Source organism: Gymnoscopelus braueri (genome assembly GCF_963280865.1).
Source record: "Gymnoscopelus braueri genome assembly, chromosome: 21".
In the NCBI taxonomy this organism is placed as follows: domain Eukaryota; kingdom Metazoa; phylum Chordata; class Actinopteri; order Myctophiformes; family Myctophidae; genus Gymnoscopelus; species Gymnoscopelus braueri.
The window spans coordinates 21490129-21507684 of NC_137623.1; the positions used below are offsets into that span (position 1 = coordinate 21490129).

General features: G+C 41.9%; 1 protein-coding gene across 2 annotated transcripts in view; it reads right to left on the minus strand.

Annotated features, from left to right (window-relative positions):
• Window positions 1-1082: 1082 nt before the first annotated feature.
• dnajb6b (DnaJ heat shock protein family (Hsp40) member B6b) overlaps window positions 1083-17556 on the minus strand; it is a 38762-nt gene continuing 22288 nt past the window's right edge. For both annotated transcript variants that reach the window (XM_080417972.1, XM_080417971.1), the window contains exons 6-10: window positions 12542-12682; window positions 12246-12399; window positions 12043-12113; window positions 3447-3626; window positions 1083-2130 (exon numbers count right to left, since the gene is read on the minus strand). In XM_080417972.1, coding sequence (XP_080274098.1) covers window positions 2012-2130; window positions 3447-3626; window positions 12043-12113; window positions 12246-12399; window positions 12542-12682 — 665 coding nt within the window. In that variant the 3' untranslated portion in view covers window positions 1083-2011. The remainder of the gene's footprint in view (window positions 2131-3446; window positions 3627-12042; window positions 12114-12245; window positions 12400-12541; window positions 12683-17556) is intronic.

A 17556-nucleotide genomic window follows, 5' to 3' on the forward strand; every position in this document is an offset into this window, starting at 1 on the left:
CACATCACTGAGAAAGTGACCTCGGATGTACACATGGAACGAGAGGTGAAGAAGGAAGTTCCCAGGTCCTACTGGCCTTCTACAGAGGCACCGCAGAGGGCAACCTGATCACTGCCTGGTATGAGAACTGTATATCAGTGGTTCTCAACCTGTGGGTCAGGAACCGCAGGGGGGTCCCCACATGATTTTGGGGAGGTCACCAGATGACAGTAAAGCGACATTTTCTTTAATACCTAAAAAAAAATATATATGAAAAAAGACCAGAAAGAGGCAATTTGTGAAAATAGTCTGATTACAAGCTCACAACGCCTCGCAACACAAGGCGTTGTGAGCTTGTAGATCGTCTATTTTCACAATATTTATCTGTGGAACCAAGTCAGATCAAATGCCTCAACTCCTACAATTGCTTGTCAGGGTGGGGGGTCCCCAGTTCAAATGTGATTCTTTTGGGGGGTCCCCAGTTCAAATATGATTATTTTGGGGGGTCCCCAGTTCAAATATGATTATTTTTGGGGGTCGCGGCCTGAAAAGGTTGAGAACCACTGCTGTATATGACCTCAACTGCAAATGAATGCAGAGGGTTGTGTCAACAGCCCGAACGCATCAGTGGATGCGAGCTTCCTTCCATCCAGCCTACATGGACATAATGTCTCCGAAGAGCTCGCAAGCTTACGAAAGGTCAGAGCTACCACCCCAACCACGAGTAGTAGATATCTAAAGAGCTACTTTCCCCAGACAATTGGGTTTATGAATGATCCGGCCGGGAAAAAGACAAACCAACTGGGAAAATGCTACAGTAGTTGATTTTCTCATAGGATAGCAGAGTGCACAAGAGCATAGGTCTTTTCTATAATAAAGTTTCAATCTTTAATCCCATTTCTCACACTTGTCCCCCTTGTGCCTAATTTATACCGTACTGTCATAAGACCTTGTCGTATATGCCAAACATAATGGATTTTCAAATAGAAAATGAGTATTTTTGGCATGAGATGTGGTCGTATGACAATGTGTTGTTGATTGAGCCTTCTACTCTTTAGCTATTCCTCTCCCTCTTTGTGTCCGTTATCAAAAGACAAGACGACTGAACAACTTAACCTTTATTTATCCTCAGTGCGTAATCACATTCAATACAATATAATCCACTTTCAACCTGGCATCCCTATTTTGGGCTTGTCATTATAGGCAATAAAAAAACAAAACAATAAAATGTTCTACAAATCTACAAGCTCACAACGGGTCACGATGCAATGCGTTTGTGAGCTTGTAGATTGGCTATTTCCGCGACACAACACCATTATACGAAAAAGAATAAAATAGGGCTCAAGTGGTTCACACATTTTTGCACTATCCCTCACATTCAATGCTGCACTGTAACTCTCCTTCCTCCTTAGAATTTAAAACTCCAACATTTTTCAAAAGCATTCGCTCTACAAGAAAACAAAGCGGAAGAGTCCAGTAACACAAGACTAATCATGACAACCGACAATTTACGAGAGTCGACGTGCATTCAGTGTCCTTAGGGGTCAACTTCCAACCCACATAAACAACAGAATTAGTAAAAGCTTATCTATTAAAATATGTATCTTTGAAACCCAAAACAAAACAACATGGTGTGATCTCTGTAGACTAATTTGGCTGGTGAAACTTGATGCGTGTAAAGAAAGATGGGGAAAAGAGGGGGGCGGGTGGGGCGAGTGAGTGGGTGGGGTATAAGAGAGGACTTTGAGGGAATGGGACTATAGCATCTTGCATACAGGATGACTGATGGGCTGATGGGAGTTTAGCTCTGCTCTGTGGAGCTGACGGGGAGAGACGGCACAGCAGTTGGGCCTATGGTACATACTGTAACTGAGCACTAATGCCACATATGATTGACAGCGCTCCTGTCAACGAGCGTGTGCGTGTGCGTGTGCGTGTGTGCGTGTGCGTGTGCGTGTGCGTGTGCGTGTGTGTGTGTGTGTGTGTGTGTGTGTGTGTGTGTGTGTGTGTGTGTGCTCGTGCGCATGCGTGTCTAAAACCAAGTCCCAATCCCACCAGATCGAGGGAACGAGGGAAAGCGTGGGGCTCTTTTCTTTTTAGATTCTGCCTCCTTATTTAGCCACAGTTTCTTTCTCTTGTTGTCCATGTATCCTAGAGGAAAAAGAGAAAAAAAACATGTGTGTCTTTTAGTACAACAGCACTCATCATCAAGGACAAGTGCATACAGTATGTGTTTCATTACCCTAGCTGTGTAATCATCAGCGCCAGAAGCGAATCAAGGGCCATTGTTTGGAAACCATTACCATCAGGAAGTATGGAGACCAAAATGAAAGGGCCTCTTCTGAACAAGCAAATAAAGCCCCCAAAACAAAACTCTGCATCTTGTATTTAATTGGCCAGCTATTGTCTACGACCTCCTGACCCCCTGGTGGAAAACAGAAGTTGACCTTTGACAACCCCCCCCCCCCCCCACCCCCACCCTTTCCCCCAGGTCCTTGTGGCAGCGTGGAAGCACGGCTTTCTAATGAACACCTCTGTGTTCACGTCTGCCAGTCACTCCGCGTCATCCTCCTTTGGTGTTGTTGGCTGTCTGACATAAAGGCAGCCAATTAGCCGCTGTTATCTCCCAGGGGTAAATGAAGACTTTTTACCATGCCCTCTGTTCATTAATCCCATTCAACCTGGTTCAACACTATTTTCGAAAATCCAACATTAGCACCAACCATTTCTGGTTCGCGGCCAATCCATTTGTCCACTTAAAAGTGCTGAGTTCCTATTTATCGGTATCACAATGAAAACCTGTCTGTTAACACCTCTAAAAGGCTCTAAAATGTTCCAACACACAAAACACAAAAGTTTTAGTTATTTCGTAACCTTGGTGGTTGTGTGGGTGGGACGTGACAGGGATTTGGCAGTGGTGGAAAAAGTACTCACATTTTTTACTTAAGTAAAAGTATCAATTCTGCAATATAGAAATACTTACAAGTAAAAGTCCGGAATACAAGATGTACTTGAGTAAAAGTACAAAAGTACTGGTATCAAAATGAACTTAAAGTACCAAAAGTAGAAAGTACTCATTATGCAGAATGTCTCATTTCAAGTTTTCAAATGTAGAAAAATCTTTTGAAAATAGCAGATTTACAAGCTCACAATGCGTCGCAGTTTGTAAGCTTGTAAATCTGCTATTTTCAAATGGCCGAAATGAACATAGGGCTGAAGTGGGTAATGTGTGTTTTGTAATAATAATCAGAATCTACAAAGTAACTAGTAACTAAAACGTTTTCAAATAATTGTAGTGGAGTAAAAGTACAATACTTGCCTCTGAGATGCAGTGGAGTAGAATTATTGGAAATTATTGGAAATTGGAAACACTCATGTAAAGTACAAATACCTCATAACTGCACTTAAGTACAGTGCTTGAGTACATGTACTTAGTCACTTTCCACCACTGGGATTGGGGCACTGACCTCTTGTTAGTCCTAGGCTCTGTAGGCCGTGATCCTCTCCGTTGTCGTCCTCCTCTTCGTCGTAGGGGTTTTGGGCGACGTTCCTCAGGTAGCGCTGGTGGTGGGAGGGGAGACATGCAGGGAGCGTGTTCTGTCTGCGTCGATGTACTTCCTCCTCCCGGGGGCCGTCATCTGCAATTTCTGTGGGTATGAAAGAGGGAAAAGAAATTGTGGGAAGGATGGGAGCTGTGATGCGTTCCAACACCCCTCGTCCCACTCTCTCTCTCTCTCTCTCTCTCTCTCTCTCTCTCTCTCTCTCTCTGGACAGATGTTCAACGGGGTGGTGTTGCATTTGGCTTACCTTATGAAACTTTAGCTAGTTGATTTCAATACAATTTGTTTGTGCCTGACAGGTTACATTTTTGGATAAATTCTTGACATCAAACCAGACACGTGTCTCGTTTGGGGACACAATTTGCATTCGACACATACATACACATTACACTCAGTCACTCACTCACTCACTCACTCACTCACTCACGTACGTACATGCACAGTGCTCTCCTTGAAAAAGAACGAAGAGCATTTTACATTGTGGCGTCCTTGACCTTGTGAGCACAATCAAAGAGGAATAAAGAGAATACGTCTCTTACACAACACACTGTAAGAGCTACATTGATGGAACCCGTACATAGCAACAAAGATGACATGAAACGCAAAGAAGTTCAAACGGCGCCTAAAGGAGGCCCGGGTCCCCATCCTTCCTTTCATAATCGCCGACCATCATTCATATTTCATGTGCCTGACTTTATTGTGATTAGTCATGTAAATAAAATGAGATTTGGTTATTCTTTTCTCTGGGTAATTTACATTTATATTGAATTAGTGGCAGGCAGGGTATTGGGGGTGGAGAGGGGAGACTTATTATGTTGTGAGATTACAGGCAGATCTCATCGCCATTGTGTTGTGTAATTAAGGCAATAGAGAGGAGAAGAAAAGGAGGCCAGATGCTCGCTGTGGTGAACCTGGTCCCATTTAGAGGAGAGATCTGCACAGCTTTGAAACCCCCCCCACAATGCCTAATAGCCTGGCCTTTAACAAATCACAAGTCATTAGAGACATATCACCAGGTCTGTTTGACGTAGTCTTTATGAACCTGTTTGGACCGGAAGAGCTATCTCCAGTGAAATCTCCGGTATTCTTCATATAAACAACATGGGAAATATTGAAATGCTGTATAATGCGGTCCTTGGCATTTGGTTGTTGAAAGTTAAATAGTGGAGGGAACGGGATGGTCGGTAAAGGGTCTTGCTAATCTTCCAAGAGTGGACGTAGGGTTTGAATGATAATTGGCAATCTGGAAATCCTGCATGTATTCGAGGCAAATAAATCACTGAAATATATACAGCTGTATTTGAATGGTCGTCTTATAATCGTGCGGGTCATTCATTTTGACCTCATCTCTTTGCCACAAAATGGTTGGAAAGTGTATAAGCCACCAGACTTGCAACAGAGTGAATACAGCTTACTTTTTACCTCAGTGTGGAGAAAACATCTACAAACAAAGATAAATGAGGCATTGTATGTTTACTTTGACTCAAAGTGTTTTTCTCCACTAGACATTTATCCCGGCCTATAGGCCCTTATAGTATTTCTATTTCAGAGCGTGTAGAACAGGTACTTGTTCTGAAACGCCAATCATTAAGTCACATCCATCTCCTAGAATACCACAGTGACATTGTAGAGAAAGGGCAAGACCCAGGGGACCAACAAAAATAGGACAAATGGCGGCTTGCTCTCAAGGCTCTTTCCATCCTGTCTCTATAGAGCTTGGAGAAAGAAATGGTAATAAAGGCAACTAATCCAAACACGTATTCCTCTTCTGTCTGAAAGCGCCTGGTGATCCTATCAGTTCTACAACCGGGGAAAGAGAGGGCTAGTCTGAAAAGCTATTAACATCCATGAATTCAAGGTTGTGTGTTTTGTTTCCAAAGCATCCCCGCTCCACCAGATCAATATTTGTGTCTGTTATGGGTTGGTTACCTGGGTGATAAGATTATTCTCCCCAAAGAGCCGCATTATCCATTATCATTTAATTAATTCCAACAAAACAATATGAAAGAGCAACCGTGATAATGAGATCTTTTAATGCTCATAAAGAAGGAGGCCTTTTATTTCCTGGATCAAGGACTTAATTTGAAAAGCAGAACAGCTCACATCCAAGTTCCTTGATGCTTTCAACAGCTATTGTCTTGAGAGTGCCTGTCATTTGTTTCCGAGCTACTAAGTGCTTCTGAAGCGCATTGTACTTAAGAGAATGCCAAACCCAGTCTTTCATTTAGGCTAAATGGTCATTTCTACTGAACCTGCTAGCCGAACCTGAAGCTAATGCTTTCCGTAAAACTACCCATAATCTTAACCCCTTCCAGTCCCAATCTTTCCCAGTCTTTCCCCAGAAGCCCCAACTCTAAAAGTCCAATTACCTACAAACACTGCCATCAGAGCGCCCGGCCAAGCCGGAGGCACTGCTGCCCGGGAACAAACCCAGGCAGGTGAGCTCGTGGTGGGATACAACAGCAATGGCAAACAATGGGGGGAATTAATTGGCTTAATGACTAAATTGGGAGAAAAAAATAGATGGCAACTCTAAATTCTAATAAATAAATGAATGAATCTCAACAATTAAAATCATCATAACTCACTGAATATTCAAACAAGTTCCTAGGTTTGTTACAAATGCCAGACATGTACTATAACCACCAACAAGTAGACTATCAGGATAATTGTTGGTGGTTATAGTACATGTCTGGCTACTTAAAAACCCCAGGTGTTTCTTGCAGAGAGAAGAGAAGACTTGCCCTGACCAATATGCAGTGGTGGAAAAAAGTACTCACATAGTTTACTTAAGTAAAAGTATCAATACTGCAATGTAGAAACACTCTGTTACAAGTAAAAATACGGAATTAAAAATGTACTTTGGTAAAAGTACAAAAGTATTGGTATAAAAATGTACTTAAAGTGCCAAAAGTAGAGAGTACTCTTTTGAAATAGCTATGTATATAGGGCTGAAGTGGGTAATGTATGTTTTGTAATAATAATCAAAATCTACTAAAAATCTATTAAGTAACTAGTAACTAAAGTTTTCAAATAATTATAGTGGAGTAAAAGTACAATATTTGCCTCTCAGATGTAATGGAGTAGAAGTAAAAGTATAAAAAAATTGGAAATAATTCAGTAAAGTAAAAAATACCTCAAAATTGTACTTGAGTGAATGTACTTAGTTACTTTACACCACTGCTATTGCCTAATTTATCTATCCATGGGCTCTGCAACATCCTCCTAATGTTCACGTGGAGTGGGACTATGCAAAGTAAAATAACACAGAGGGCATAGGGTTATTTCATTGAGAGATTACCCTTTAATAATAGCCAAGGCTATACTGAATTGGACAGATAAAACTATGGTGCTTAGAATGTATGTGTAGTGTAGATCAGTGGTTCTCAAAGTGGGGTCCGGGGACCCCCAAGGGGCCTTGAGGGAGTTCCAGGGGTCCCCAGCTAAATGATAGACAGTTAGGAACCAAATGGACCCTTATGGGTCTGTAACTCAGAGAGTGTACAAATGTAACCAAATGGACCTTAACGGGTCCATTTGGTTCCATTTGTACACTCTCAGAGTTAATTTAACATTGAATTTTACAATATAAATTGGGGTCCCAGAGATAGAAATGCCATTAAATGGCGGTCCGTACTCCGTAGCCAAATGCATGTCAAACTGGGGGTCCTTGAAATGAAAATGGTTGAGAATCACTGCTAGAGCCGTAAAAATCTTCTCTTATGGGGGTCCCTGGCAGTGGCATATCTTTTCAAATGGGGGTCCACGTACTAATAAGTGTCAATTTGGGGGTCCTTGACATGAAAAAGTTTGAGAACCACTGGTGTAGATGACATTCAAAATGCTGCTAATCCAAGACTGACGCAAACAACCTATAAGTGTCTCTATAGCATCTGTGTGCTTTCTCCTGGAGTATGTTGTCTTTTCTACAGAAACAGTGCCATCTAGTGGACAATTGTGCCTTGCCTGCATATCCAACCTATATAATAGACATATCTTTAATATTTTCTCTAATAGATTAGTTGACAGTTAATCAAAGTAGAATTGGTCTTTCATTCACTCTCAATTTCTCTACAACATGTATAGCATACAGTAGCCTTATTAGTAATTAAAACGTCAAGGAGTTATGTTGCAACATGTCAATACCTGTCCTCAGCCAGCAGAGAGCACCACTGTATCATTAACATCAATACTGACATCAGAAATGGTCATACTGTATCTCACACACACAAACACGCACACACAGCCCAATCTGCCATGAGCACAAGAGGTCAACAAGCACAGTGGTTCTCAACCTGTGGGTCCTGACCCCCCAGGGGATCCCCACATGGTTTTGGGGGGTCGCCAGATGACAGTGAAGTGACAATTTACTGTAACGCCTTGCAACGCTTGTAGATGGTTATTTTGCACAATGAGTACCTTTGCTTTTGCTACAATAAGTATATCTGCTATGCAAATACTTTTGTACTTTGACTTAAGATTTTGAATGCAGGACTTTTAACTTTTAACGTAGTATTTTTACACTGTGGTGTGATTGTTACTTTTACTTAGATTGAGTTGTTCACCCCAAAAAATCCTTATTTTCTATCAATTCCACACCCGAAGAAGCCTTGAATTCATAGAGATTTGTTTGTTTTTGTTGTATGAGCCAATAATTTTGGCTCAAGAGTCTCAAAGAGTCTCCTACTGACCGATGACCCGGTCATCAAATTATTGGCCCACAAATTTTGGGGGGTCGCCAGATGACAGTGAAGTGACAATTTACTGTAACGCCTCGCAACGCTTGTAGATGGTTATTTTGCACAATGAGTACCTTTACTTTTGCTACAATAAGTATATCTGCTATGCAAATACTTTTGTACTTTGACTTAAGATTTTGAATGCAGGACTTTTAACTTTTAACGTAGTATTTTCACACTGTGGTGTGATTGTTACTTTTACTTAGATTGAGTTGTTCACCCCAAAAAATCCTTATTTTCTATCAATTCCACACCCGATGAAGCCTTGAATTCATAGAGATTTGTTTGTTTTTGTTGTATGAGCCAATAATTTTGGCTCAAGAGTCTCAAAGAGTCTCCTACTGACCGATGACCCGGTCATCAAATTATTGCCCCACAAATGAGACAAAAACAAAAACATCTCCATGAATTCAAGGCTTCATGGGGTGTGGAATTGATAGAAAATAAGTCATTCTTTGAGTGAACTACTCCTTTAAGTCCAAAATCTGAGCACTTCTTCCACCACTGGTTGTAACATGCAGAATCCTCTAAGGCACCTCACCTTCCTACCTCTTGTAAAAGGATTATATAAAAGAACAATTGGACAGAGACGTCACTTAACTTAGCCCTGCAATTCCAGCTGGCAGATTTATCAGGCGGTGGGAGGAAAAACTGGAGCCTGAAGTTCCACAGAATGCATTGAAGTCAATGACAGCCATGAGTAAAAGCATATAAATAAACATCTTTTAATGACTGTGACCTTTGTTAAATGATCAGTTCCAGGAAAACAGTGAGAGCTTGTAGACCTGCTATTTTTGAATATTCAACATGTAAATGGATAACGTGGTTAAAATGATTGTGATGCTATATTAACTTCTTTTGCTGGTGTAGGCTACCCCTAGCCTGGAAACTCCGACACGAATCTGCCAGAGCAAATATACTGCCTGCAGTCAGAAACGTACTCATCAGAAAACAATGCATGATATGTCTCATTTTATTTTCCAGAACCAATTATCTGACAAAGGTCGTAAACATAAAAAATGTATATCTATTCATAAGCTGGTCCAGCCGGTTCTCAATGACTCGTGTGTCATGGCTCATATAACGGTGTATAGAACGTCTGTCTTATTCTTTTTTTATATAATCCGTGCCTCTTGTAACAGCTTTTCCCGTTCCTGACATCTCTCATAGAAAAAAATGAAACCAAGCCAGGCTTGTGTAAATAAACTAGCCTTGAGCACATTCCACCGACGTGATGTGCCAAAGATAATGCACACACACACACACACACACACACACACACACACACACACACACACACACACACACACACACACACACACACACACACACACACACACACACACACACACACACACACACACACACACACACACACACACACACACACACACACACACACACACGTGTCACCCAGTAATTCAGCAATGATCAAAATGATTTAATTAAGTTATTCTTTGTAAATTTAAAAGGAAAACGTTCTAAATAATTTATGAGCAGTTATCTATATTAAATATCTCTCTATCTCTCATTACATTAGGGGCAGACAAACGTTACTATAACTACAGAAGCTTGAATCCTCATAAACGTGTCAGTGTTTCTCTTTAAAGGTGAGGACATTTTCAGAGGGGATGTGTCATCAGTTTAAGCACATAAAAAGTTCCTTTTGTGAGGAGCAAATGTGAGATGCAGTGAAAAGGCTACAGTGAAGTCGGACTGAATGACTGAAACAGCTCAGTCCTTGGGAAACCACAAACAAATCCTTATAAGCTATATATTCCTGGGATGTTCTGGGATGCATAGTAGCTGAAACTCCACAAGATATTCCTCAACGCTTATTTAGTGAGAGAATTTCTCCTCCCAGCCCCACCCGCCCCGATAGGAAAACGCTGTTCGCGATGCAGAGACATCAAAGCAGCTTGATGTTTTGTCTTACCTGGTATGTACAGTTGTGTATAAAACCTATCAACAGCATAACGATATAGTCCCCACTCCTTTGTGGTATTTGCATACACAGTGAAATGAGCTATCTGCATTTAATCCATTAACAGGAGCAGTGGGTGCTACAGGGAGCCCTTTAGGATTTAATTGTCTTTCTCAGGAACACTTTCGACACATTGCTGAAGCCTGGAATCGAACCTGGAACGTTTTGGTTTCCCAGCCAGCCTTTTTAACCATTCAGCTACTTTCATAGCTAATTACTTGCTATGATAAGAAAACACACACACACATAACCAGGTCAGGCACTTACAATGCAAAAAAAACATTAATGCAAATAAAGTTAGTAGTAGATTAGAAAACAATGCACACAGTGGCTGATGATGTGATGGGTGGTCAGTTGTAATAGTGAAGCAGCCGTCGTGGGTTTCCTTGCTGTGGTTGTGTGAAGCAGATTTTAGCCGTGTAAAAGTGTGAACAGGTAAGAAGCACGCATACGTCAGAGGACCAGGAAGTGTGAGATGTGAATATCACTCAAGCCAAACACAGTCATCAGACAGACACCATGTGACAGCAACGAGCCCTTCCACAGGATCAAACTCAAGTTTATTGTACAATTCATTTCTGAATCATATATATATATATATATATACTGTGTGTGTGTATATATATATATATATAAACACAATATATAATTATTATTTTACAAAGTACATCAAATCCCCTGTATGTCCGGTATCAACATATTGTGGCCTGTGGAATTCGGATCATTGTTTGTTGTGTTGATGATGAGTTACAGTAAAAGAAAGAAGAAAATAAAAACCATAGGCAGCCTTCTGTCATCACCATGCAGATATTAATAAACCACACTGTTGTCAATCAAAACAAATACATAAACAAAATAGAAAAAGGTCATAAAATGCACATTAATATAATCAATGTATTAATCATCTATGTTATTCGCTAACAGGCAAGAACATGAACATAGCTAACAGGTTAGCAAGGTGCAGTTCTTTGGGCAAAGCATTTAAGCTTACATCATTCACTCGGTTAAATTGGTCAAATAATAATAATAATAGAAAAGCCCCCAAAATGACCAACTGACCACTGTCAGAATGCTCCACTGTCAAATGTGTGGATGTTTATGTCAATTTATGACAGCAAATGGACAGCAGTATGTAAACTAATGCAATACTAGCAAAGAAAATGCAATTAGTCGGTCCCAATCTGAACATGGCTCTTTGCCGTCTGATCCTACAACACCCAGAATTCACTGCAAAGTAGTTCTCAAGACCATTGCTCCTAGTGGCAGAGGGGACAATCAATTGTGTTGCTTCCGTGAACATTGACAGGCTTGCTGTAGCACCATGTACTGAGTCTATACCGATACCGATAAAAACATGGATGACGAGGTTGTACAATAGTGGAGTATTCCTTTAAGTGCATATGGCAGAGATAAAGGTACAAGTAATAAACTAACAAACAAAATCCTCTGTGGTCCTAATGAGATGGTCCCAAACCAAAAAGTAAACTGGAATAAATATACAGTAACTAGCGCCCAGCTGTAGCTACCTAGAGTGAGAAGAAACGCTGTTCTTCGGAATGAGAATGTTCGCCAGGGAAGCGCAGAGAGACAGGAGAGAGAGACGAACCACCGGTGACCAACTCATATCAGTGCCACTCAGCTGGTTTGGTTTGGTTTGGTTTGGTTTGGTCATTTCTTTATTTTCTTGTATTCCCGGTGTGTGTGAGAGAACTGTGCGCGTGGCACAAATGCTGTGCCGAAGATTGTTACTTGCTATCCAGTCTTAGGACCTGCTCCTTACCATTAACAGTTAGAGACTTTAGCTGGCCGTCTTCCTCCACTTCCACACGCTCCTGGCCATTTTCCACAATCCTGTCAAAGAGAAGAGACACAGAAAAAGGCCAGTTTGTTTGAGATCTCTTACGCCTAATCTAGACTTTGTCGCACGTCCCCATATCTCATCTTGCAGTCGCTTCACTGCGGCTGCGGGACATTCTTTAGTACCGTTTTGTGGTGATTTTCCTGCCGTTGATGAACTTGGTAGAGGACGACACAGATTTGAAGTTACCCATTCCTCCTCCACCTCCGCTGCCGCCGATGGATGTGGACGAGAAGGATGCGAATCCCCCACCGCCCATCTGTCCGAATGAGGTAAAGCCTGTATAGATGACAAATGCAATTTCCATTTTCAAGAACACAACCCTGCTTATGCTTAAAACTGCAAATGTGATTGCACACTGGAATATTATTGACCATTTATGGATCCGGTGTCCCATAACTGTACAGTTACTGATACACACCTGAATCAAACCCTGAGATACCTCCGCCAAACCCTGGGAAGCCCCCGAAACCGTGGTAGAATGGCCCCCCCGTCCTGCTTCGACTCATGCCCCGCTGGCGACCGCGACCCCCTCCGAAGAAGTCTTGAAATGGGTCATCGGCTGTGAAGGGTAGGTCAATAAACAGTCAACTTCTAGGGCAGAATGCCATCAACTTTACAAGAAACAATTTGATTGGTGTCGTGGTTTTCGAGTCCCTTGCCTTTGTACCCACATTTGCTCCTTCCTGGCCCTGGGTTAAATCCTCCTGTACGCTCCCTTCCCTATGCTGTGTCCTTCTCAGTTTTCCTTCAGTACTTACAATCTGCATGACTGATTATGAGAGGATATCTGTGCAGTCCTAGCCTGACACTCAGCCTGAATTTTCATTTTGTTTCACCCAATTATTCAGTCTAAAAGCCCTCTCAGTGCTCATAATCATACTGAATATCAATTTTGCATTTAACATTTGACTCCATATTCATTTTCTGTACTTCCAAAACTTTGTAAGCAGAGATATTAAGATCCATCTAATGTCATAAATTAGTTTTTGCTTTCATGGCATTTATCTAAGGAATAAGTATTTCAAATGGCATTCGACTCATTTTGAAATGAAAACCTTTAATTATTAACAGATCTACAGTCCATTTCATATCAACATTTCTTCCGTAAGCCCTCAAAAATATCTGAATCGCAGAGGTGAGAAGGGCTTCAGAAATGCAAAGGATTTCACACACACACACACACACACACACACACACACACACACACACACACACACACACACACACACACACACACACACACACACACACACACACACACACACACACACACACACACACACACACACACACACACACACACACACACACACACACACCAGTACTATCCTCCGCAGCCATAATTTGTGGAACAATCTTGATAATTTACTGTCAAAATACCCTGGCCATTAACTCTCATTATAAAGCCCAGTGGACGTAATGCTAATTGCGCTTTCTGGGTCAATCCAGCAGGGTACGGCTGGTTCACTGGCAAAGTCTGCCTGCAAAAAGGCTAAAGAAACCTCTCGGAACCTTGTAGCTGTGCTGGCTCCCTTCAGGGAGGCAAGCTTATAATACAACTAGACCTTGAGCACTGCACTAACCCCATTAGCGTTCATTGACTGAAGTGAAGTCATTCTAGCTCACAGCTACACTCTCAGGACCATGTCAATAATACCAACACACATCAGAACAAAATCTTGCCTCTACTCCTTTTCAGTGTGTGCTGTTCCTTTGTGAGAGTGAATGCCTTTTTTGTCTGTCTTCTTTTTTTTTTATCAGAGATGAGTTTCCCCGGGGGACATTCAGAAAGCAAGAAGAGAGAGAACAGCGAAACAGACCATGTGTTCTTTCCTTCGAGGGAAATCGGATCTGTGTACACAGCACACACACACACAGTAGAGCAATTCTGTATTTGTCTCAGCTGCAGTCTTTCAGCTGATTTGGGCAGTGGGTGAGCGACAGATCCACAGAGCCAGCTGGCTCCCACTGCAGTTCACTAGAACAGTGGTTCTCAAACTTATTCATGTCAAGGACCCCCAAATTCATGTGCAATTGACCGCCGGGGGTTTGTGCCGGGGACCCCCATACAATATTTATGTCTCAGAAAAATGTTTTAGAATTTTTTTCAAGATTTCTTTGAAAATAGCAAAAAATAGGGTTAAATTGGTTAAATTGATTGCGTATTAACAAATTTTGCTGGGGACCCCCTGGAATCTCCTCAAAGGCCCCATGGGGTCTCAAGGAGAATAGCCTCGATCTCCAGGCTTTTATTGTTTAGTTTTGCTAAAAAATAAAAGCCTGGAGGAGCGCGTCGGTGTACCCGGTATGGGAAGTGTTTCATTTCCCCAACCAACCAGAGTGCAGTGGGCGTCGCTCGTAATGTTGTGTTAACGGGGCGGGGGTTGACGGACAGATCGGTGAACCAATGGTATCAGGCGCAATCTCTCCGCGCCTCTATACACCCGCCCCTCTATACACGAAATCAGGAGCGCTAGTGCAGCCTACAAAGAGAAAGACCCTGGGGTGCTTGAGAACCACGGCACTAGAAGAAGCCCATTACATGGTCAGTAAAGGGCTAGAACAGAGGCTCGAGTGTTCCGGTTGTTAACGCTTCCCCAACTGATATATGTTGGGGGGCATTCCTCTTCAACTCGCTCCAACAGCTGGATAACATGTTGAGGACAGTAGAAGCAAGAATGTAATTTGATGATGCAGTATAATGAAATAAGCCAAATTCACTTTCTCTATTAGGGGAATTTGGTTGGGCTGATGATGGCCCTTTTAAAAAAAAGAGACCCTGCTCTTTAACCCATTCAAATCAGGGAACGCAATCTGTGTCATTTTGGATTTCTTTGGCTATTTAAAAACAGCAGATATACAAGCTCATAGCGCGGCACAGAGTGCCGCGCTATGAGCTTGTAGATCTGCTATTTTTGAAAAGAAAAATCATGAAAATGTGTGCAAATCTTCCATTTTTAACTCAAATCTTTGCTTCTGGGAGTCCCTGGAACAAAATATTTTTCTTCTGGGGGTCCGCGGACAAATACATTTAATTTTGGGGGTTCCTCGACATGAAAAAAGTTTGAGAACCACTGATATAGCAATATAATTTATTACATTTTTTAAACTGTTTTTAGAAGACATTTGTAGAATCCCCAGAAGCAAAGATTTGAGTTAAAAATGTTCACTTTTCCCCCCCAAAAATGGCAGATCTATAAGCTTGTATATCTGCTATTTTTGAATAGCCAAATAAATCTAAATTGACACAGATGCGTTCCCGTACTGAATGGGTTAATCCTCCATAGTATATAGCCTCTCTTCCTGGCAACCTTACGCTCTGACTCTGAATCTCCGTTACTGTTGTGAATACTTCGCGAATAAACAGCAACAGCTGTGGCCCGCCGCTCGTTTTGTATGTGCTACGTTTCCTAGGTAATCAAATGCATATGGTATTACATGTCAGAAACATGGGGACTAATTTTTCAACCGGCCAATATAACCAGTCTGCTGACCAGCTAAGGTTATCACTGACCGGATCCGCAGGGGTTAATAGGAGATCCACTTTTCAAGTACCATGCTTAATCAACGATATTCTCGTCTCCCGATTTTTCCAACAAGCTTCTCTGTCTAACACACACACACACACACACACACACGCACACGCACACGCACACGCACACACACACGCACACGCACACGCACACGCACCCCCGCCCCGCGCGACACCACGTTTTACATGTGCTCCAACACATGCGGGGACACACACGCTTGGCGTTATTACAACTGCTCTTGTTTTAATACGGAAGCTATTTTTGAAAGCATTCCAGTTGAGTGATGTAGACGCTCACATCCGTCCCCTGTCTGTGTCTGGACTCCATATTTAGAGCTGCAACAGGGTGAACTACACATGCCTTCCAATCAGCAATACACTGAACCCAGCACAGCCTTTTCCACACCACCGGGCCAGACAAATCAGCTCCTCGTGCTATAGGGCTGTCTGTCACCTTTAATTGTCTCTCAAATAATTGCGAATAATTATTAAAATAATTGAATTGCGTTTCTGTCGTGGAACATGATGAATAAAAAAGTAATTTCTGTTTGGGCTTCTAGGCTTCGTAAACTTACATAATTTAATAACATTATACTTGAGAAGTGGAAATAGCTGATCTACAAGCTCAGAACTTGTAGATCTGCTATTCCCACTATTTTTGAAAATGTTTGAAAATATATGAAAAGTTTTCAACGTGATGCGATTATGTAATAACTGTGACAGACCTACCTAGTACAATACTAGACCTGATAGAAGTGCTGATGACAGAGAGAAGACGAGGCATTCTCTGAAACACTAAGACTAAAGTTAATACTTTGCTGCATGATGGTGTGTGACACCAACTTCCTATCATCCTTGCGTTAATGTCGCTCTTGCCTCGAAGTGGAAGGACAGACATGTCCTTTGTTATTACTTCTGTTTTTATTTTCTATCTCTGCCGTCTCAAACGATCTCATGACAATTAATGTCAGGGCACCTTGGATCTGATTCTGACCTTGAGCTCCATGTCAGTTTCTTAGAATAGTGCTGAACGTGGGAAGTGAAACTGGTTTCTACAAGTGAGCTCATCATAATTCACCCTGGATCCAAAGGCATCAGCTAAGTAGCTGACACATGAAATATAATGTCATGTGAATATGGTAAGGTAGCTGTGACTCCTGTGCAGTGCAATAATACAGTAGTTATGTTGCTACATAACTACCATTAGGTGCCTGCCATGCAACAAGACAATGGTCTCTTTACATCTATATGACCGGACACTGGTCAACAGTTTTTAATACAGCAACCAGAAATACAATAGCTCTATCTTGTAGTCACCTCCCTAGGTGACTACATGATGATTAGGTTTCATCAGACAGATGTGTTTTGTTCCCACTAGTGACCTTCAATGGTCTCACTCTTGATACAAATCCAAACAAAGTGTCACAATAAACAAAACGCACTCTTACTAATTCCAGATCAAGTCCTGAATCCACCATGATGGTTCAGCAATAAACAATCGAGTTGAGGTGGGCCGTCCAGCAGAGCTGGTCACAGTTCAGACAGTGGGAGAGAGGACGTCGTGCGGCGTACTGTTGATGCACCATGTGGTGGAGTGTGAGGATTAGCGCAAGGCTTTCTAAAAGGCTTTCTGGGTTTAGACCTCTCTCCACAGGGGCTAACAGAGGGAGAGTGGCTCTTCAGGGTGCTCAATCATGCACTATCTAATAGGAAAAATAATTAGGAAATAGCACTGTCGGCATGAAGATTTGATTGAGAAAACAGCAGGGGAGTCTACAGTACAATGTGCTTTCTGTCTCTCTCTCTCTCTCTCTCCGTCTGTCTGTAGTACTTTCTGTCTAGCGTTCGTTTATTGGTGTGTGCCTTACAAGCACTTTGTCCTCCATTGATTTGAAATTTGG